A 22784-nucleotide genomic window follows, 5' to 3' on the forward strand; every position below is an offset into this window, starting at 1 on the left:
TCATACAACCAGACCTGCAAGCATTCATTACATAAATATCGGACTCAATTTCATCAGATTTTTTCCGTTGAAAGAATCGTTCCTGCAAATGAAATATATTGAACTGTCGACGATTCTCAAAACACAAAACCAACGAAAGTGCACTCGATGGTCGCTCAACGACAGTGTTATCGTCGTTGAATGCAACCACCGGCTCGAAAGGTGTATCTTTTTTCGGTCGCCCTCGACGGAAAACGTCAACGTTATCGCGAATAAGCCGTTATCGGCGAGCCGACCTTTGAACGGTACTTCTTTTTAAGTCGATCTGGTCGCGCCTTCCCTCCCACACCCTCCTGACGTCACTATCGCCTCGAATCAGTAAGAGCCGAACCGATCGACTAATCCGACCGAATGTCTGACACAAACTACGTGCACCTTGATGGAGGAGAAAGGGGGACAATTCCGCCGGAGAACAGTTGACGCAATCCCCGGCAGGAGCGGAAAGACGAAAAAAAGGGAAGAGAAAAAAGCAGTGCGCGAATACAAACGGCCAGACACGACGGCCCACGTCTATAGTTTTAAAATTTCAGAAAGAAAATGTCTTCCCTCCTAAAATTTTCCACAGATTTCTTCAGTTTCTGTCTCAAGGGTACAAAAATTCGTTTGGAGAAAGTCACGTGTGTGTGTCGGTTAAAACCTGCCGCATTGACTTTCTCTTTCGTAAGGAAGGTAAGAAATCAGAAAAATTCGCGGAGAAACTGGAAGAAATCGGGGTTTTTTCCGAAAATTTAAAGCTACACCCACGTCGACTTACAGATAATCCTCGAGAAGCTGGTCGTCCTCCGCGTAGCCGTAACGCCAATAATCGTTATTGTTGTAATCCATATGCAGATTCTCGTACATGCACGGCGGCAAGAGGGGCGCGCCATGATCGTACGAGGTGTCGTAAAGGGGACAGCGATCGCTCGCCGGGCACTGCAGCCAGCGTTTCTCGCTGCAGAAATTGAACAATTCCGGACAGTCGTTGCAGAACCAATCGCCCGGATCACCGTGTCCCAGATTATCTCGCCCCAGTTCGCAGATGTCCAGCTCACACGCCGCCGCAGTGCGGGATCGCGGATCACCGAGCCTCAAATCGCACGTCGCTCGCTGATCGTAAAAGCCCGGAAGAAGCGCACGAGGTCGCGATAGTTCGGCCGACTCAGCGGGGGGGTGCGGTAGCCCGCCGCAGATCGGCGAATCGTTCGATTCGCCGAAAACGCAAGGTCGCAGCGTCGCGTTTGCCAAGTCATGCGGCCCCACCTGGCAAGGTCGCGGTAGACCGGCGAAGCCCAGCTCGTCGGATTCTAAGTAAGGAGGCCGCGGAGGATAATAAGGGTCCACCATATCGCTCTCCGGGCCGTCGTCGAGCCGTTCACGACGAACCTGCCGCGTTTGATTGTCCACCCTCGCGAATCTCGGTCTTCTCGAGTAAATCGCGCGACCGCCGTTGCTCGCCGGCTTGTCCGCCGACGGGTCGAAGTACATCGCGAGGTCCTCCACGTCCACCGGCCCCGTCAACAGTTGGGGACAATTCTTCCAGTTCGATGGATTCGTTGTCGCGCAAGTCTTCAACTGCGGACCGACCAATTGGCCGTCGCCATGTAACAACCCTTGCTCCATGAGCGGAGCAACATTGTTGCACGGTGCTGGGGCGAAATTGCAGGACAACGCGGTACCGCGCGCCACGTTGCAGCTCGCGGGCAACGGGTCGTATGGGAGTTTCATCGGGGCCCAGAGAAGAGACGTCTCGATATCGCGAGCCCGTGCTCCGCTATTATCACGGGCGAGATGTGACATAACGCCGGCGGAGGGTGCGGCGACGTTCGTGGCTCGCATCACGGCTGCATCGCGACCATAAAGCGGCAACGAGGAGGACGACTTCGGTAAATCGCCCGACGACTGATCGATCCGCGTCGTCACGTGACTCTGTTACTCCTCGAAATCCGCGTAACCCCGACGCTTTGCCGATCCAATTGTGCGAATCGGTGCAACGACCCTGTTGCTGACGTCCGTCGTGACCCTCCTTCTGCTCCCGCCACCTCCTTCCTAGTCTTCCCTTCTGGTGTCCTGCAAGCACGCGTTCATTGTGCTCGAGTTTTTCGTTCTCGCCGCGCGCGATCGCTAAGAGAGACTCGGCGCCCTGATTATTCCGCCAAGTGATCCGCAGCGATTTTTCATTGTTAATTTTCACTCCCCTCGCCGAAAATCCCGTGCTCTTTTATCACTCTGATTTCGCGCCGAGTCGTCCTCTTTTTCTCCTTCGCGAAAAGCCTCGTTGAAAACTTTTCACCGTGAACAATCTTTTCTTTTTCGCCTCATTGAGAACTTATCTCGGCCATATCCGGTCCACGTGTCACGCGACCTTCGGGAATTACACGAACCATGCGGACAAATCAGGGTGTGATTCTAATTTCACTTTATAAATGGAAGCTACAATCGTCATCCACCTGTCCTCTCTTCTACATTATTCTCTGTCCCTCTCCGTCTGTTTGTTTACTCATTCCATATCTAGTGTTCCTTTTCCCAGGAACACTAGCTGCCCCCTCTTTACGCTCGGCACACGTGTCGTACGTTCATTAACAATTCTGATCGACCACGCGGAAAAATAAAACCCCTCCAGAGATTCCACTCGCCGTTTCGCACCTTCTCTCCCTCTCCGCCGTCTTTCACGGTCTTTCCCACTCCTCCCTTTCCCTGTGGGAGTCTCCTCTGTACTCTTCGTACTTTTTCAATGCACGTTCTGGCACTCGATCTCTTAGTTCACCTCACTTTCCTCTCTCACCTATCTCTTCATCTATCCCTCAGTTTCCTCAAGCTTCTCTCTCCTCCTCCCAAAACGACAGTCACCCACGGTAATGACTCCTCTTTTATTATCTCTCGCTGTCTTATCTGTTCTATTGTGCCTTCTTTTTTTCACGAAGCCGTGCCCCGAGAGAATCACCAGCGAGGTTGATCGGACGTCGTCGATCCTGTTCACTGTTTCGTCGACATCCCTGGCTACTCCCGCGCGTGATCTTTTCGATCCACTTCCACGGTTCACGCGATACTAAAGCCGGTAGCGTCGATACACCTCCTGCAGTATGCTGGACGCTTTGGATGACCGTTATCTCGCTCGTCGATAACGATACACTCTATCGTCGACATCACGCGCAACATAATAAAGTTCCCGGGCGCAATCTTGCGCCATTTCGGGGGTTTTAGTCGGTCTCACTCACGGGCGTTTGATAGCGCCAACTTGTCATAATACGTTGCATCATGATGTTTCATTCTTGCATTGTTCATTGTTGCAATGTAAATTTCAAATCTCTCTCTTCCTCTCCGCTGAGAGGAGTTTTCTACAAACTTTTAACACAACCATCGCACAAAAGAGTTGAGAAAGAATTCTAATTATTGCGAGTCGGGTAATTTTTCTCGTATGCGCGTAGCATCTCGAAAATACGGACAAAAAAAGGCCGGATATTATTCATCTCTGTACTTGATTTCCAGTATAAAAAGAAATAATAAATTTCCAGTATAAAAGGAAATAACAAATCGCCGTGTAATTCGCTAGAAAATTATGTAATCAAAATGGAAACCGATTCATGGAACACGCGATGATAACGATCTTTCATTCGCATTGAGTAGACGTCGATGAAAGGAAAGGGAGCAAAACAACGCAATTAGCATACGTTCACATTCAGCAGCATGTAAACAGCGCGCAATTTCTGAATTTTTGTGAATACATTACGATTACGAGGATCCAGCCGGGAATAAAACGTATGCCTGTTTATCCAATGTTTATCTCACGATGGTGTTAACATTTTTCGCACACCACCGTCACCGTTACAATAGCGAATTACAAAATTCGGTTGACAGTATAATTAATAATATTAATTATTATAAAATTAATAATAAGGAATGCTTCTTGCTAAAATGAAGCAATGTCATTCCTGCGTGGTTCTCTGATACGCACATTAAAATTTTATTGAATTCTAACTCAAATACTAATCTTTGGAACCAATAAGTCAACATGTAACTTATCTGCTCACTTCACTCTTCACGATCATGTTTGTTTAGTAATTTTCCGGTAATTTAAACGCTTGGTGGACCGACCATGATCCCAAACTGTTCCTATCGCAAGAGATAACGCGAATCAGTGCAGCGCTCGAACGAAATAAACAGCAGCATTGTGCACGTATAACAAATAACTTTCGACTGTTTCCAAGTCTATCATTTTTTTTGCCCGATTTCAATTGAATTTATTTATCAAAGACGTATCTGAAAAATAAATAAATTCAATTCTCACCTCGTTTCGATTAATTCTCCATTGGCAATACATCCAATTTTCTGGAGGCAATTAATCACGCTTCATTAACTTAATGAGGCGCGTAATGTCATAGTATGGGTCGCTGGTATTCTCAACATGTTAATAATATTAAATAAATAAATAAATAAAAGTCATGCATGTTTATTTCGAGTTTCGTAGATATACAATAACTAACATTTACAGGCCGAATAATACTCGTCGTGCCGCTTTGGACATCTGACAACTAATGGAGGCACGAAAAGTCGATGAAATCTGTAGCGATAAGGCCTCTTGGGGTTTCTGCAATGGAAACAAATGACGCATAGATGTTTTCTTACATTGTCAGTGATTATCTTCGGTATTCAATGCATTCAACCTATTTGAAGATTTTTTTTCTTTTCAATTTTCCCGAATTACGATTATCCTCGATATTTAACGCCTGTTAAAACGTTTTTTTTTTTCAACAAGTTCTACAAGTTTTTAACGTATCTGCGGATCTTAGATTTATTTTTGATAATTCTTAAAAGACATTCCTTTTGGACATCGGATTGTGCTGATGTTCATTTAGATAAAAATATTACATTCATACTTTCATTAACCGTACATCTCTGATTACACTCGGCACATTATAGACTTTTTGAAGCGCAAGCGATAACGGCAATTTTTATTGATCATCGTTTAACGCTGCGCAATTGATTCATATTCGTGAAAGAAAAAAAAAACGATCGTCAACTCTCCGATTACCGCGAGTCCGAAATAATTTGGGAAGGAAACTTTCCAGAAGGCCACTGTCCGCGCCTCGTATGTAATCGCCTCTGTGTATACAGAGAACGTCCCACTTCTGCCGCATCACTTCTCAATGACGAAATCCTCGATGATTCGGAGTCGAGATTCCATGATAATCGGCAATTCGAAACTTTGGCCCCGGATTGTTGAAATTGTCATTGAGAAACGGCTCTAAAAATTTGTCCTTCGTGAAAACGTGGCAGCTTATCATTCATGAGTGAATTTGCAATTCTGAGCGATGTATATTTTCCATATAATTAAACATCAAATTGAATTTCCGTTAGCCAAGTAAACACCACGCTAATTCGATTAGTCAGAAATCCGTTTATACGTTTATCGTTTTAATTAAACTCTCGCGGAAACTATGTCGCTTCGAGAACAGAACGGAGTCGTGACAGAATCGTCTCGAAAAACATGATCCGGTAGAAACGGGACACCCTGCGGACACGCACATATACGCGCCACGCATCATCAGCGAGATATCTAGCCCGGAGCGGAGAGAGCTCCCTTCACTTATCATGGGTTGTACAGAAGAATATATATCACTGTTAGCTTATTAACTGACATAATAATATCTACTTTTCCTTCCTCCCGCCCGCTATCTTCTCTGCCAACTTTTAGTTTCTATCCATTATTCACCGAAATAAAAAATCGTTTTATTCATTCGTGTAAATTTGTGGAATATGTTACATCATGTGTATGTGCGTATATCAGACTAATCGCAAAAAAAGTTCCACCTCGTCTTTTCTATCGTGTAAAACTATTCCTAGTTTCTTTACACGTCATAAATGTACTTTCCATACAAGGGAAAGCCCACACACGCATACACACACGTAGGGACCGAGGATATCGTAAATTAAACAGAAAGACTCGCGTGAGAAATACATGAGACGACAAGGAAAAGTCGGTTTCTCGTTTGGTTTATGCAATTCGCAGGCTACGTGACGGAAAGTAACGCACAAAATTAAGATGAAAATAATAATCGCTTCGCAATGTGCATTTATTACGCCTTCTCACTACATAATATGATAACTCGTCACATAAACGAGATATTTTTTATAGCAATTACAATCAAGTACGTTATCATATCACGCATGCGGACGTGCCGAGAGAGCGGATCGTCGTCTTCGTTGATCTCGTCTCACACGGATGATGATTATCGCGTGACCCCACTGACGTTCTTGATTTCCTCGTAATTTTAGTTTCCAAGTAGTGGAGCGGTTATTTTCGCGCGTATCACGCTGCGAACATTTGCGGTTCCCCGTGCGGGGAATTCTTTTGGCTGATAAAAGCTTTCTGGGTGGGCCATGTGATTTCTCGACAAACTTTCTCGTAACACCCAACGTGTCGTATCGCACGAATATTTCTATTCGCACTCGCGTATATCACGTTTTAAAATCCGAAATTTGTGAAATGTATGTTGTGACATTCTACAAATTGATGCAAACGATAAAATTGTTCACTTCGCTGAGAAATCAGTAAAAAGTAAAAGGCAGAATCATTGCCACTTGTGACTTATTTAAATGCAACATTTTAATCGAATGATGGATTTTTAATTATTTAACTAAATGAAATAACTTATTACTAGTTAATTATTATCTGACTTAATTCCGAGAAATAAAATCAATTTAATTGAATAAGATTGATTAATGCCGTAAACAATGATACATCAGGTATGTAAGATACGATGATTAATCATTCCTAGAACTTTGAACGTACACGTGGCTGTAAAGTAAGACTGTGAAATAAAAAATCGCGACTATAATTTCCGTTCTACGACTATGACTGTAAAGTAGAGGTTTAAAGTTTAAATAGAATAGACATTCTGCGCTCTTATTGCGCGTTCTTAATTACGCATGAAATTAGCGACGTCACCTGTGCCTTCTGTTCGCACGATAAAGAACTGCTTTTAATTACTCCAAAATGATAATGATGTTAAATCTCGTTAGATTTAAGTTTTTTGATAATAGCCATACCATGATCATGCTATCATCGTCCTCATTTCATGATATAAGATATGAATTATCAAAATCCGGAGATTATTTCTGTCTTGATGAAAATATATTTCTAGCAAGTTGGAAGCGTAAAACTGCGACAAAAAAACATTTAAAAAAATATTCTTCATATTTTCATATCTCTCATACTTTCTACGTGATGTATCTTGTAACGATTCTTTGTGTGCTCATTTTCATGATATCAATTATTAATTATTATAATAACAATTAATTGTGATAGTGCTAAGATCAAAGTCACGACATATTTTTCTTTTTACATCAGATTTTTCATTATTTACGTCAAACATTCTTGCGCGGGAAAAACAATTCCGTTGGTGTAACTGAATTTTCCGTTGCCTCGGAATCAAACAAAAATTCAGTTGTAGGAATAGAAAGATTTCTGTAGGAGATTTCTGTTCAGTTAATTGTTCTCAGTCGTAGTAACAAAGATATTACTAGTTTTTTTTCATTCTTTGTCACTAAGTTTTCATCCGGTCCCTATTCTGCTGCAGAAACTGAGTTTTTTCTGCGTGACAGTTGCATTGTTTTGTATTTTTTAAAGTAAGAACGTTTGGTTCGTTCTTTGTTTCTTATATAACAGTGAGTAATGAAATACCGGAATATTGATTGTTGAAATCGTGCAGACACTGGTAAATGCGGCGCAATCACATGCACGCGAATTAAGCACGAGATTGTTCGTGTAAACCAGTCGAAGGGAAAGAGAAATCGAACTAAAAAGGCAAACCACGGCGCCATTGATAATATTCATGGACACTCGAGAAGAAGTTGGTCCGTGAATTATATTGGAATTGTTACATCACGATATTAATAACCGTTCGTATATATATAACATATTGTTAGGAACATATCATAGAGATTAAACGAAAGAAGAGGAGCAGAAAAACTTTCTCGGAGAGACTTATTAATAATATATACGTTAACCGTGCGCATAATAAAATATCGATACACATACACAAATATTTTTTCATTATCGATGTTTATATTCGCGACGAAATGACTCACAAGTTTCATTTACGAGCAAACGTTGAGAGACAAGACATAAACTAAATGAAACTAAGAAATAATATGAATCACAATATCAGCCACTATTATGTAAACAGCATAGAAACGAATAAACATGATAAGAGAAATAGTAAAATCGGCTCTAATGAAGTAAAACATCCTTCAACAGACTGTCACGGGATGAAAAGGGAACTGGAGCAACTCTAGCACCGTAAATAATTTCAAAATCAAGCAAAGCAAGATCCCAAGGATAAACCTAGGACACACCGTTATTGTTTAAGTGATGCAAATCGAAGTCGAGAACGAAGCGATTTGATTGATATTAGTTTGGAATACAATTTAAAAGTCAATTAATGAAGAGAGAGAGAGAGGACAGAGCGATGATAGAGACCCCGATAAATGCGCGCGCGTGAAAGGAAGAGAGAGAGAGAAAAGGAGTGACGAAGAAAGAGGACGGAGATCACGTGGTGTTAGAGCGAGACTGCGACAGGGTGCCGAACGGGAGCGAAAGAGCAAGACGGAAAACGGCAATTAGAGAGAAACGACGATCCCGTACATATACGCGACATCAAAGCGGAGCGATTGCGTCAAGCGCACCCGTCTCTCTCTCTTTTGCATTTCTCTCTTTCTCTCTCGCTATCCTTCTTTCATACTGACACTCTCTGTCATTTTGCCTCGGTGCCTATGTCTCCATGCTCCGTATAATTTTACGTTATACGAGTGATATTGTTACGAATTGACGCACCGACGACACGAGGGGGATCGCGAGAACGACTGGCGACGAACGAATCCATACGGACTCCGTTGCGAATAAAGAAAGTTGCCTCTTGGCTCACTCACCTCCTTTTTTCCTTGTGTTTCTTCTCCTTCCTGTGGATGTCCATGACGGGACGACGGTGGACGACAGGACGTTTCGAGCGGACGAACGCACACGGCACTTGAGCGCACTGCACTTTTAACGCACAGAACCGGGACACTCTCGGTCACTGCCAAGGAACGTATCCACGGTGTGCGCTCTCTCTCTCTCCTCCACACGCGACTACTCCGCTCTCTCAACCGACTTGGTACACTGCAAAAGTCACCACCTTCCGTCCGTGGTCTCGTTCTTTATCAGTCTCTCCCAGCGTGGGTTATCAAGATCGATGAGCGACGCGTGTCACAGTTGAGCGCGCTGCATCACCACGAAGAGGACAACGCCGCATTCCGCGAAGCGCACTGGTCTCTCGCATAACGACAGGCTCATGGTGTGTCTGTGTGCGTATAAACGGATGAAGACCGACGATGGGTAAAACCGCGACGCAGAAATGTGTTCGTAACTGCTCGCTGCTCTCGCGGGTGGCTACTGCTGGTGGTACTGTTATTATGTATTACGAATGATGATCTCTGACACTGGTGTACACCACTATCGAAGTAGGAGTACTACATACCACTGCGGACCGAGAGTGAGGGTGGGAGATCGAGAGCTGACGTCGCGGCCATGAGCAACGTTTCGCCATCTGATGGCGAGACGAGTGTCGAGCCACCGCCATTACGCGAACGCGGGACATTTCGACGATCCGTCGCGCGACATATTTATTGTTCAATTACACTTTATCACTACACACACTCGCGACATCATGTAGCGTTGCGCTCACCCGACGAGATGATACGTTCGTACGAGCAACATTCATCTAAAATGATGTCAAAATGGAATGAGAAGATGATCGAAAATAAGAGTTTATCACGGTTATTTTTATGTTATCATGATGTTCTGACCTTTGAGCGAGCCGAAATCGCGGAGAATATAGGACGACTCCGGACGCCGCTCATTCCGCAACTGTTCGACTGACCGCGTATATACGTGTTGCAATAGTTGCGATTCTCGAAGCAGCAAACGCGCAAACTTCACGACGGTACTATCGATGGCCATTCTGCCGAGATATTAACCGCTTCTGCGGCTACTTTTTCGGTTTCGCCATTCATGATAGAAGCACTTGAATTTAATCTCAGCATCTACGACGATATCCCGCGCGCGAAATTCTCCCTCGACGAGCGAAGACAGATCTCGGCGATCCATGATCCAACGGCGCGAGACATTCATTATTCCGGCGACTGCATCGCGATAATTTGCCAAGGCAAACGCACGTAATTCACACTCTCGGCACTCTACCGAGGGCGGTAACTCGCGCGCGAGACTCACTTTCGGGGAGTGAAAGTCGCGAAGAACGGTTACTTGAACCGCATAGCGATCCATCCGATAACTGTCCGCGTGCGAGAATCGCCATTTGCGATGTATCGATAGACTCGCGACGCGCTGACTAGAGTGATTCGCTTCTTTGCCGAGAACCGCGCAATTTGAAGGACGCTAAATACTCAAATGGCAGTCCCGAAGCTCGAGATTTTGAAACAAACGGCATCATCAAAGGATTCAATCGCTCATTATCGCGCACCTGCTTCAATCGACTTCAGGTAAAACGATTTCGCGGCTACCACCGACAGGGTACGAAAATAAATAAAAGGCATGAACATTACCGGTTTCGTTTCGTACGTTTGACACGAACCTCTCAAAAACGAAAAATTGAGAAAAGTTAACTCACCATTTGCAAATCCCTGAATTTCGGTGGCGTATAATGAACGCTTAACTTTTCGGAATCAAGAAATCTTGCAAAAAATGAAGTTGATCGCGGTTTAATCTCTGAGAAGTTCGCGTAATTGAATAATTAACCTATGATTAGTGTTAATTTGACGCGTTGTTATTATTATAGATATTTGATCCGGACAATAACGTTACTTACATTGATCGTTATATACTTCATGTAAAAACGCGTTTCTCGAACACTACAATGCGTTTCATTCATTACATATTTAACGACGCGTGTAGTCGTTGATGCGACTAACGCGAAAGCTCGTCTTGTGTGATTTGATCGGTTACTCGCGCCGGTGGGTGGGAATAAAATGCACGAGGGAACAAGCGCATCGGGATCACAAGGGAGAAAACAAGCGACACAAATTAATAAGGTCTTTTTAATAACAGACGAACAACTAGGAGCTACGCGATTGTACCCAAAACATACAAACATACCGATTCGTTCCACGCTCATTCTCGCGCATATTCGCGAATTTTGGCCTCTCTAAGGCCTCTCGACCTGCGTAACTACGCGAAGGGAAAATCGGCGCACGGAAGGGACGCACGTGCTCCTCCTCATTGCCCTATTTGCGTTTATATTTCGCGCACTTTCATTAAGTTAGAGAGCCCCTCCCTCATCTTGAGTCTCATTAGCTATGCACCAGAAATGTATCTAGCGCGGGTGAATGCTACCGACACCGCAGTATCATCAAGGAACGACGAAACGCGCGAGAGTCACGTTCAGTTAGTCTTAGCCTGCTCCATTTCCTGCTTCGTACTCGAAACATTCACAGCCTCTTGGCTCCTCTTCGCGTCGTCTTGAATCGCAGTCACAGCGCTCCTCTTGTCCTCGCTGTCGGCGGACTTTTTCACCGCTCCTTCCTCGTCGTCATCGTCGTCCTCGTCCACCAGGTCATCAATCGATCCTTTGCTCTCGTACAATGCCGGGTACTGCGACATGCACAACTGCATCGTCTTGAACGCCTCGTAGCAGTCGGAGCCCTTTGGCTCCGCGGTGGAGAAGTGGAAGCAGGAAAAAGCCTCGCGGAACTCCAGACCGCAGGGCCCGGTTGCCATGCCGCCCAAACACGGACAGTTCCAATTGATCTCGCCATTGGCCAGCACCAGAAGCGAGTTAGGTTCCGGCGGTGGCAGCTCGATATTGCTAGGATCCGCGTGGTCCTCCTTGGACGCGAAGATTATGGTGTCCTTGCCTTCTTTGACAATCGACGGCATGGTATCTGTCTAGATGGATATTCTTCTTTGAGTGACAGGTCTAATTTAGTGTTCGTACGTTCTACTATCGGCGATGAACGATAGCAAGTTTGGTGATACTCGATGAACTATGTACACGCACGTGTGGCCCTCGTACTTTGTGGCAAAGGTCAGAGCAGCTCTAAGTCGCACGTAGTCGTAGGATGAACAACGTAAAATGAACCTTAGTGTCGCTGGGTCAAATTTCAGGATATCTATTGTACTCTTGGCTCCTTCCTCGCCGAACAATTGACGCACAGCTTGAAGAACGTTCTTCTTCAAGTATATGTGGGTTACTTCTTGATCAGATCGCTGTGACAATTCTCTGCAAAAAATTCTAAATTAAAGATAAACGTATCGCATATAGACCTTATATCGTATTTCTCATTGCAGGCTGTAAAAGTTACCGTTCACAGTATTAGTTTCTATCTATACTCATTGTTATTTATAGCGACATGTAGTCGTGATAAAGGGTATGATGTCAACTTTGCACCTTTTCAAAGAGTTTCCTCTACAAGGTACTGTAAATATTGCATTTAATATATACGATGTAAATGCGGTAGGAATAGCTACGAGTTCCAACAAAACTGAAGAAGACTATAAATCGAGATATTTAACTCGAATGGAGCACCGAACGTTCACGGCTATGGCAACAAGTATAAGGCACAAGTTTATGATCCGATTTTACAGCAGTAATTGTCGCATCACTAACACCTTTTTCACGGCAAAAAATTATATCATTCGCGAGATAAGTAATTCCGCGCTCGCTCGGCGATAAATCAGAACACGTGTAAATTGCACGGTTTGCAAGGTTATGCTACGCGGCGGGATAGCGATTACTGTAAACGCGTGATTACATGAAATTGTGAATGTACTAACAGCGAAACGTCTAAATAATGCATTTTGCGCATTGGAAGCAGTTGGCTCACGACTCACATTGATCTTGCACGATCGAACGGAAGATCTCCCGGACACACTCACGCTACTTTTACGCGATGCAATCGCTCGGCGGCATTTGATTCATGCTTTCACGTGCCCTCGGCGACTGCGGCGACGCCACCAACTCCCGCAGCGCTGCCAACCTCACATAAAATCACCCAATGTGCACGATGACGTATTTTTATAAATATCTTCGTCATTATGCGCGCCAACTGTTGTTCGTCTCGCAACTAACGTTCGCACGTTTTTGCTTTAAACAAAACCGGGCAAAAGCGTCGTGCCCGAGCTCACCTGTACTCACGGAAATGTGACAGGAAGCCGGGCGAACCCTGCCTCTGCAACGTCTCGCAATTCTCTTTTCTCGCACATTCTCCGATCTCGCATATACGTTGTATGCTGCGAACAATATGAACGGGAAATCGAATGAAGTTTAAATACACATTTTTTCAACTAAAGCTTATTCAACTCTTCGTTCGAACAGACACCTACGAATTGTACGAAATATGACCGCGAGACAGTGCGATTCCGCCCAGACAGCGCAGCTTCCGAGAGACGTCAGACAAATGTCTAGAAAAAAATGAGGACACTTTTTTGTGGAAGTTTGCGAGGGGTTTCTCTTCGGGACAATGCGTGCAAACGAATGCGTTCGGACACGACGCATCCGAGAGAGCAGGTCTCATAAAAATTGGACACACTCCGGGGGCGTGTAAACTCGCCATTAGCTCGGCCCTGCGATCGACCACGCGACAACCGATTGCGCTGCGGCGCCGCCGAAGGGGAGCGCTTGTCAAGGGTCCCCAGGAACTCGGCTCTCAGTCGCAGCTCGGCTGTCCGTGCGAGACGTTCGGGCCGCGTTCACCTGCATCGCGTTGCACTCCGCACGTATACACGGACATACAAACACGCTCGCTCGCTGGCTGTCGCGCGCGCGCACACACACACACACACGCACGCACACACACATACATCTCACACACGACACATCTTACAGCTGCACGCACGCACCCACGTACGTATCGTATTATACACACATATACGCTACGTGAGGGAGACGTGCCCGCACACACACGCATACACACGTACGAGCGAGGCGGATCGAGCACACGCGCGCGGGGGTGGTACTGTCGGGACATCAAAGAGACCAGCGCGGTTTTCACGTACATACGGGGTGTGCGTGGACGCGCGCGAGCGAAAAGGAGGATCGAGACGGAACGAGCGAGGACCCATGCGTGCGATATAGACGCCGCGCCGCGCGACGGCGGCGTACACACATACCCGCCTCCCTCACACGGACGCGGGCGAGCCGACCAAACGCTACTACGCCCAAGTCAGTCGGACGTCGGCTCGGGCCCGACGACATCCTGACGGCATCGTTGCTCCTATCGCACGACGTTCCCACGGGTTCGCCACGGACGGCTTCGCGAGAAGCTGACACTCGCGGGGGGGATCCCGAGCGGCCATCAACGGCGACCGGGTTGCGACCCGGGCCCTCGAGCAGCTCGTGACAGTGAAGTGAAGCACGCGTGAGAGACGGCCGAAGAGCGGAGGAGGAGGGACGAGGAAGACATCAGTCTGTGAGGAGGACGAAGTGCGAGAACGAGGGAGATACATAGAAAGAAGGAAAGGGGGAGAGAGAGAGAGAGAGAGAGAGCAAGAGTGACAGAGAGAGAGAGAGAGAGAAAAGAAAAGAGAGAAGGTAGGGGAGTAAGGAAGGAGGCTGCAGGACGGGTGGTCCTGACAGCGAGCGGTGACGAGAGAAGACCGACCGTCCTGAACGAGCGAGCAAACTAGCCGGGGACTAATCGAGGCCCCCGTATATCAATTGGCACACTAGAGCGGGCTTTTTGTTCGTAAAACGAAATCAAAAGAAAAGCATACGATCGTGTAACGCTCGCCGCGAGCGCGCTGGACTTCTCTCGAGAGAGCTTACCCTTGGTGTTGGATATACCCCCTTGGTCCAACCCTTGGGCTAAGGCTATATAACCCTACCGCGACGAGATGAACACCCTTCTCCTCCGGCTCGTCCGACAGTGCATGAGTCTAGTCGGGCGGTATCGTAGCGGCCGTCACTGACCATACTGGCAACACTCCTCCATCGTCATCATCATCATCACCGGCAGCGTGTACCCTGCGTGTCTCCGGGAAGGAAGTGTCTCCGCACGCGAGCGAGTGGTCACGCTTCGACGGCGTCGCGCGAGGCAACATCGGACGAGACGACGGGCGGCAGCGGATCGTCGCCGGCGAGAATCATCGCGATCGTCCCGCATCATGAGGGCCTAGCGTTCGACATCGTGGGTCATCGTGGGTCGTCAGCGTCGGGCGTGCAAGGTAGGACGGCGGCGCGCCGGCGGAAGCCTGGATAGTAGGAGGAGGAGGCACCCGACAACATGGCCGCCGCCTGCTACGAGAAGGAAGTGGTGGTAGGTGCCGCCATGCACGGACACGGACATCATCATCACCACCACCACCACCATCATCATCATCACCATCATCACGGCGGCGGATTAGGAACGTCGTCCGGCGACGCGACCGGGCAGACGGTCCTGCCAGCGGCGTCCACCGGCCTCGACGACGCCGCCTCGGCCGTCGCCGCTTCTGCCGGCACGTCCGGCAGCATCAACAACGTTGTGAACGGGAACACGACGGCGAGCGCTACCGCGACCGCCGCTACCGCGGCGGTCACCACCTACAAGGACTACTCGCAGCCGCTTCACGTGGACTGCAGCGTCGAGTACGAGCTGCCGAGCCAGGCGAAGCCGCCGCCCGGCGGCGGCGAGCCCCTCCTCATGATCCATCCGTGCTACTATCGACGCGCCGAGCGCGAGAGGAGAAGCCCCTTCGTCAATAATCTGCCGCCGCCAGCTGCGCCGGCGACGGCATCCATGTCCGCGTCTCGCAGAAGCGGCAGGAGGAGCGCCGCGACCGCTGGTGCCGCTGTGACGGTCGCTACCGCGACGGTCGCGGTCGCGGTCGCTTCGTCGACGACGGCCGCCGTATTGCCATCGAACGGCAACCTCGTGTCCTCCAACGTGCCCACCTCTACCGTGTCGCCGGCGACGTCCGTCGCCTCGTCTTCGGTTACCGCGGCGGCGGTGGTGGCGACCGCGGATTCTGGCAGCAGTCTCATATCCACGAGCGGCCAGATGTCCGTCGCCATGGCGGCCTCGTATCGCGCGGCGCTCAACGTCGCGGCCACCTTGTCTCAGCAGCAACAACAGCGGCGGCATCATCCCCAGCAGCAGCAGCAGCCGGGTCATCATCATCACCACCATCATCATAGGAATCACGCCCATCAGCAGCATCACAGCCAACAGTCGCAGCAACAACGATCCGTGACACCAACGGCTTCCGGTACCGACCTCATCTCTGCCGACGAGAAGGCAGTCATATCAGGTATTTATCAACATTACTTCCGCGCCATGCGCGCGCACAATCATCAGCACCGCCAGCAGCAGCAGCAGCAGCAACAGCAGCAGCAGCAGCATCGTACTACTCATCAGCTTCATCATCAACCTCACCAAAGCGACCGAAGTTCCTCCTCTTCGTCGGCCACGTCGCCGACGTCCGCGTCGATCTCCGGTATCTTACGGCAGACCTATCAACAGGCGTACAGCGGCGCGGCCGCGAGCTCGAGCTCGTCCAGCAGCCATCATCGCGGAGCTGCCACGGCGGTCGCCCATCATCCCTACAGGCGACCGTCGGCGACCTTGCTGTCGCGGGCAGCTTCGCACATCGGCCAGCAGGCTTCTTCCTCCTTGTCCTCCACCTCCTCCACCTCGTCCATTTTCGGTGCTTCCAACGGCGTCACCGCCACCGGTGTCTCCAGTGTCTACGCCAGCACGTTGCACAGAACCTCCCTGCACGCCCTCCAGGCGGCCGGTTTCTACGAGACACCGGGTTATCACGCCCTCCTGCCCCAAAGTTAGACGACAGCGGGGAGCTCAGGCGGTTTCGCGACTCCGGTGTTCGCGGTGTTGGGCGTCTACGCGTGATCGAATCGAACGCTTCTTCCTCCCGCCCGGTCGGTCGGTCCTCGATTCTCCACCGACTCGCGACAGCCTGGCTACTCCCCTCTTCCTCCGTCATTCATTATCAAACGCTTAACAGAAATCGATCAAATTCAATAAGGGAGCCGGGGCGCTGAAATCGCCGCTTATTATTATTCGTGATTCTCGCAAGGCGCGGCTCTCAACCGCAGGGTATATTTGGCCGCTGTCGTTGAGTGACGGCCAACCTTTGACTAATTAGACCCAGCGAAATGATGACGTCGCTCGAGCGCGCGTTCCGCGTCCACGTGTAGACCGCGAACCTGAACTATCGCTTTACTCGCGTGACTCACATAGACAGCGCATGATCAGTGCGGACGCTGCCCGCGTAACGACCGCGTTCAGTCTCTCCTCTTCGCTTCCTCTCATTTCCCGAACCGCGTTCGTTACGGCGCCGTTTAATCGATCCTATTGATTTCGGCGATTATTTTTCCAACGACACACCTACGATTCTTCCGTGATCGGGGAAAATTCAACGTCCCGTTGACGTTTCCGCGTGTACGATTCGGTCGACTCGCAACACGTGCGGCGAGCACGTAGTGCATCTAATTAACGGAAATCGAACGGTCTACGCCGGTAGAACCGCCGGACGAACTTTTCCACCTCTGAAGAATCTCCGGTCTATCGAGCGATACGCGCCAGTGTTGCGACGTCAAGTACACAAAATAGTCTGTCCGCGGTAGGTTGTGTATATTCACCGGCGTATAAAATGCTCTCTCGCCCAGACGATTCGTCTGGCCGCTTCCTCACTCGCACCTAACTCGGTCTGTGACCCCGGCCGTGGCTAGACACATGAGTCGTTTCAGCCATTTCTACGAGCGGTCCTCTTTCATCTTCGACATCCTCATTCTGCTCGCGACACCACCACGTAACGCGACAGTTGGCGAACATTCTATTCGTGTAGACGACACGTGGACACCTCCGGTTAGACTTACGTTGACTGTTTGAGGACGTACCGTTCATCCTCACGAAGGAAAACTCGCAGGCACATTCGCGACGGCGACGAAGAACGTGGAGCAAGGTCGTCGCCATCGTAAATGGCGGGCGTCTCCTTCCGAGGCACGCCGCTATGTCGGATTGTGATCCGGTACTGCGCCTCGGTGTGAATCCACCTTAATCCGAACGCGGAGAGAAGCCGCGCTCTCTCGCCCCGTTCCGCGCGACTTATCATCTCGATCGTTAAAAGTGCATGCGGGTGGGTCTATAGCGCGCATAGTCGGCATAGGGTACATCTGTCTCCTCCCCGCGCGCACATACGGGGTGTCCCGAAGGCACGGCGAAGAACCTCGCTCTGACGGAGGTTCGCACGCAGTTTCATTTACTTACCGCTGAGCATGAATCGCTGATTCTTCCTTTGTACGCGTGGTCCACGATGTATCTCGGGAGATACAGCTCCTGTATATACTTTTTTTTTATGCTACCTCCTACCTAGAGAAAAGCATTTCGGATAACTGCGTTAAATTACGGTAAGCTCTTGCATTTCCACGTCGGAACCGTCTCGACGTCGCGTTTCGTCCCAGCCGATCTTACAAATCAATTTTTTATACATTGTTACTATACTTAAGACGAATACACGATGTGCTGTCGCATCAGTTAAATATTGAAATATCGGAACAAACGCAGACTGCTCTTACGCGATACTGTCGCGAAGGATCCGAATTTTGTACGGATCGGGTGGAAAGAAACGTCGAAAGACCGCGAGAGTTGGATAAACGAGTTCTAATCCGATCGTCTGATCCGATCGTTTCCCTAAGATACGTTTGTCGTTAGTGAACAATTTGTGGCACACTTTTTATGTATTTTTATATTTTTGATGTATTCTTATGTATATATCGGATATAGTATATTGTTATATATTTTTTATTTGTTTTTCAACGGATTAAACCCATTTGACGATATATAAGAAAGAAGCCGAATAAAAACGCAGAATGATTTCTTTTGCCGAGTGTGAAATTTCAGTTGCGAAGGTGGGCGAATCTTAAGGCTGAAATTTCTTTGTCAAAGAGCTAAGGTCTTCCAAATTTCCGACCGTCCACTCGAAAGTGGTTAAACGCTTCGTAATGTATTTGCCGAAACCTGATTCCTCAGTCATCTAAGCCACAACCGTTTCGTGACTCAAGGAAGATGAGGAGAGTCCGCGTTTCTTTCCCTCCCTTCCCCCTCTCTTTCTCCCCTCATGTTGCTCCTCTCTGCTTGGTTTTTCCAGTACTCGCGATTCGAAGAAATCTCAAGTTGCGAGACACCCTGTATATCATCACCGACAACGATCGTACGTGCCGTGTTCGTTGTTGACGGTGAGCGGGTGGCCGGACGGACGGGCACCGAATAAACACACGTCGTGCTCACACACATACGCGTTATACGCATACACAACGTACACACACACGTGACGGACCTGACGGATGGACGGAGGGAAGAGGGACAGTTGAAATGGTCGTCGCTCGTACACGTCAGGCGTGTTTCCATCCACCTGCAATGAGCGCGACTCAGGTAGAGAGACAGAGAAAGAGAGAGAGAGAGAGAGAGAAAGAAGAAATCCGTTTGCTTAGGGCCGCATTAGCATCTACGTTCTGGCGGAGTTTTCGGGCCCCTCGAGAACCCGAAGACGTCGTTCCTCCGGCTCGCCCCGTTCCCCTTCGCGGCTCGTCCATTATTCAGTATGCTCGAAACGATAGAGGACGTCGCCGGTATTCTTGAAGAATGGACAGCGCGCTCGGTTTTCAGGGTTCCCCGATACCGTAGATCCGCGGGACAACCCCGGTGGACCGTCGCGCTGTAGTTCACGAGTAGTTGTTGGTGACGGTGTCATCCGGAGGGTTCTTTGTAGGTAGAACGGAAGAGAGGAAAAAGAGGCACGTGAATTTCTTTCATACACCGGGACGAAGGTCTTGGTTGCGTCGATTCTCTCATTTTCGATTCGGAACTCGCAGTGCTGCGGAACTTTAGGTCGTCTTGTCAGTTTCCCTCGTGGACTGTCATACGCGCATCTTCGATCCCACGGATCCTCGGTTACGCGTATCCACGAAGCCACACACACACACACACAGAAATCTCTGTATCCACAGTTGTGCGAAGCCGCAGACTTTTAGGTTCGTTCACAGGATGTCTGAGGAGTGTCGAATATCCGTACGACCGCAGAAGAAGCAGAAGACAAGCTGAAAGTATGAACGGAAGAGCGCACGCGGAGCAAGGCGACGCTCCTCACGTTTGTCACGCGCATCGTAAATCTTCTCGCAAATGACACTCTCGATTTCTTCTCCGATAAGAAAAAGAAATCATTTTCAAGATATAGCATCGAGTCCCTCTATATTTCTCGCCAGGTTTCCCCAGCCTACCTATTCTTCGCATAAATTGGTCGGGCGCTTGCGTGATCGAAAATCAAGGGATAAAGACGTAAGATTTCGCAAGATGAGAGAGTACAAATTCGCAGCGTCAAAATTTGAGACGCCTCGATTGTTCCCTCTCATATTTATCTCTCTTAAAGTTATCGCCCAGATGATTTATTCCTTATCTGTTTTCCTTTCTCCCTGACCTCAGATACGAAAACAAACGTTCATCCTGGTCTGGTGGCATTTTTCCCACCAAAACTCGCTCTCTCTTTAGAGGGAAAGAGATATATATATATATATATATAATGAGGTCCCTTTCGAAACCTTTCAAATTCCTTGCCTCCATTATTCAGCAGTTCCAGCCGAACGAACGAACGAACGACGACGCGACGCGATACTACGTCGATCGCGACAGCGAAAATCGATGTCGCGATGACGCGATCGACGCCGAATGATAAGCATCGCCTTGCCGGCGACGTCGCCGTGATAGCGACCGGAGCTTTCCGGCCGACTGGAATTTCACCTCGCTGTAGAAAGTCCTTCCTGCCCCGGTGTTCTTCTTCCTCTCTGCTGAACTCTCCGATTTTTTCTCTCTCTCCTCTCTTTTTTGCGGTGATTTTAATACCGCCAAGACTACAAGCTGATAACGCACTAACGTTCTGATTTATCGGTCGGATATACCAAGAGAGAACCGTGGGGAGACTCTTACGGAGATAGAAGAGAGAAGTCATAAGCAAGAATTACAGCGGTTGTATCTAGTTTATTGCGAGATACAGATAGTTGAACATTTCGCGCTCCCTTCTTAGTCCCGCCAGGGTTAATTATTCGCGTTCTGAAATTATCCCACTCCTCCCGCGGGAAAGATATAATCCGAGGTTTAACCCTGGCAGAACCGAATGCTGACGTGTAACACGGCGAGCCGAGGGTGGGTCATTTATCGTCGAAAATTCGGGAGTTGGCCCGCACGATTCGACTTCGAATTAGTTGAACAATCTGTCCCCGAAATTAAAGTCGATGGCCGCGGAGACCTATCTGTTTAACGAAACTCGCGTAACGAGTTTTAACAACGCATATCGGTCTTACGTGCGAGTTTTAAGAGTCGCGCAATTAGCGTTTATTATCGCCAATCGGCTGACAAGAGCGCGAGAAATTACACTACTGGGCGGCGGGGAAATTCTGGAGCTTCTGGCTTTCGTAGGGCTTTCGCCGAGCACGGGACGATTCCTCCCCGGAAGAAGCGATACTCGCCACGAGCGATCGCGGACGGAATTGTCGCGGCGCAATTAACGACGGGCGACGCAAAAACGACGTGTTTGCCAGAGATCACGAGATACCCGTCCCGCGATGCTTGAGCAACAATTAAAAGCTCGTTATTCACGTCGGTCTATTAATTATTCACGATGCCGGTCGAGCGGATCGCGCGAATGCAAAATCGGAAATTATCTCTGCTTAGGACGTCCTAAAGTTGATTGAACCAGCTGTCACGAGCTATGGCAGTCTGCTGCGCTGGCATTATCGTATGCGCAGTGTAACGTACTGCACTTCTAAAATAATAATCATAATTATTATTTGTCTGCGGGAGGGAACTCTTTAATTACAAGATGAACAAAAGAGAGCAACGACGTGAAAAACGGAAACGAAAAGAGAAAGGTAGAAAAAGAATAATACGCTAGACTATCAGCTCTATAAGAATAAAGATAGAAGATGTAATGAAAATCTAGTTTCTTTGGGTCACCTGCCGAGAGAGGATGGCGCTCCTTAATTGTAAATTCACCCCTTTTTTCGGACTTCTTGCTGAAACATAATATCTCCGCTTGTATTCATCCTCGTCCTAGATCACTCAAAGCGACGGGATTTAGCTCTATGCCCGGGCCATCGTTGTTTGTTCATCGCTTAACGCCGTAACAGGTTTCCATCCTGGAGGACTCTCGAGCCGTTCTTTCCACCGTCACTAAAATCTACCGTATCCAGCGGTGGTCGCACGCTAAACGACTTAACACGCGGCCGACAATCATCTTAACAACGAGCGAGCACCGAACTCTGCGTGTTTTTTCCACCGTCGTGCTCCTCGTCGTCGTCCCTCGTGGTCGGACAAAGAGACTCGCTGATTTACGGCAACAGGACTGTAGCGAACGTTTTTAGATACAGCGAGAACTTTCGCCTGCTCACGTATTCCGGCCGGTGTTGCCTAATGAGGCAATTTTCGAGACTCGGGAAATGGAAATTTTCCCGATGCGGTACCGCGCGTTAGCACCAAAACGAGCCGTGTCTGTGACAAGGTGCGTTTTCGTGCACAGCTCACACAATCACTGTGGGCTAGGGGCAGCGACGAACATCAAACCGTATCACTGTCCCACATCTATCATTAAACATATGACGTGAATACGGGCCTTTGAGTCCGGGGTGGACCTCGCCGGATCCCTGCGGGCCCAATCGCCGCCCCCTCCTCAGTGGCGTAACTAGGTGACTGTGCAGTCGCTTCCTTCCCCGCACACACACACG

The 22784-nt window shown here is 48.5% G+C and overlaps 4 protein-coding genes across 7 annotated transcripts in view; 1 reads left to right on the forward strand and 3 right to left on the reverse strand.

Moving 5' to 3' along the window:
- The window catches only part of LOC106746057 (protein similar), a 37397-nt gene extending 27842 nt beyond the window's left edge, over positions 1-9555 (reverse strand). Inside the window, exon 1 of one of the 2 annotated variants that reach the window (XM_014622214.1) lies at positions 8950-9555. In XM_014622214.1, coding sequence (XP_014477700.1) covers positions 8950-8993 — 44 coding nt within the window. In that variant the 5' untranslated portion in view covers positions 8994-9555. Of the gene's footprint in view, positions 1-793; positions 1762-8949 lie in introns of those variants that run through there. The other variant, XM_014622213.1, reaches the window with a different exon arrangement.
- A 1543-nt stretch (positions 9556-11098) lies between these two features.
- Positions 11099-12178, reverse strand: LOC106746007 (mitochondrial intermembrane space import and assembly protein 40-B). 2 transcript variants are annotated; one of them, XM_014622100.1, is made up of 2 exons: positions 12087-12178; positions 11099-11959 (listed from the first exon to the last, which is right to left on the reverse strand). In XM_014622100.1, exon 2 carries the CDS (start codon positions 11948-11950, stop codon positions 11456-11458), a length of 495 nt encoding a protein of 164 aa, XP_014477586.1. In that variant the 5' UTR covers positions 11951-11959; positions 12087-12178; the 3' UTR covers positions 11099-11455. The 2 variants fall into 2 exon arrangements, with proteins under 2 accessions (XP_014477586.1, XP_014477585.1); XM_014622099.1 differs by having other exon boundaries at positions 12072-12160.
- Positions 11906-13017, reverse strand: LOC106746008 (ribonuclease P protein subunit p14). Of its 2 annotated transcripts, none has more exons than XM_014622101.1 (2): positions 12848-13017; positions 11906-12293 (listed from the first exon to the last, which is right to left on the reverse strand). In XM_014622101.1, exons 1-2 carry the CDS (start codon positions 12877-12879, stop codon positions 11996-11998), a joined length of 330 nt encoding a protein of 109 aa, XP_014477587.1. In that variant the 5' UTR covers positions 12880-13017; the 3' UTR covers positions 11906-11995. The 2 variants fall into 2 exon arrangements, 1 of the variants encoding a protein (XP_014477587.1); XR_001374569.1 differs by having other exon boundaries at positions 12205-12293; positions 12905-13017.
- Positions 13018-15294: 2277 nt separating this feature from the next.
- On the forward strand, positions 15295-16955 carry LOC106746021 (centrosomal and chromosomal factor-like). The gene has a single exon (XM_014622119.1). It carries the CDS (start codon positions 15295-15297, stop codon positions 16831-16833), a length of 1539 nt encoding a protein of 512 aa, XP_014477605.1. The 3' UTR covers positions 16834-16955.
- Positions 16956-22784: the final 5829 nt, after the last annotated feature.

The sequence above is a fragment of the Dinoponera quadriceps genome, unplaced genomic scaffold (genome assembly GCF_001313825.1).
Source record: "Dinoponera quadriceps isolate SergipeBrazil2010 unplaced genomic scaffold, ASM131382v1 scaffold1782, whole genome shotgun sequence".
Taxonomy (NCBI): domain Eukaryota; kingdom Metazoa; phylum Arthropoda; class Insecta; order Hymenoptera; family Formicidae; genus Dinoponera; species Dinoponera quadriceps.

What these genes read in the sequence shown, in the direction of transcription:
- LOC106746007 (XM_014622100.1), bottom strand. Translation starts at nt 11,950, where the DNA reads ATGCCGTCGATTGTCAAAGAAGGCAAGGACACCATAATCTTCGCGTCC.
- LOC106746008 (XM_014622101.1), bottom strand. Translation starts at nt 12,879, where the DNA reads ATGCGCAAAATGCATTATTTAGACGTTTCGCT. An exon ending in CATTATTTAGACGTTTCGCT is followed by an intron (nt 12,294 to 12,847) that starts GTTAGTACATTC and finishes AATTTTTTGCAG; the next exon opens with AGAATTGTCACAGCGATCTG.
- LOC106746021 (XM_014622119.1), top strand. Translation starts at nt 15,295, where the DNA reads ATGGCCGCCGCCTGCTACGAGAAGGAAGTGGTGGTAGGTGCCGCCATG.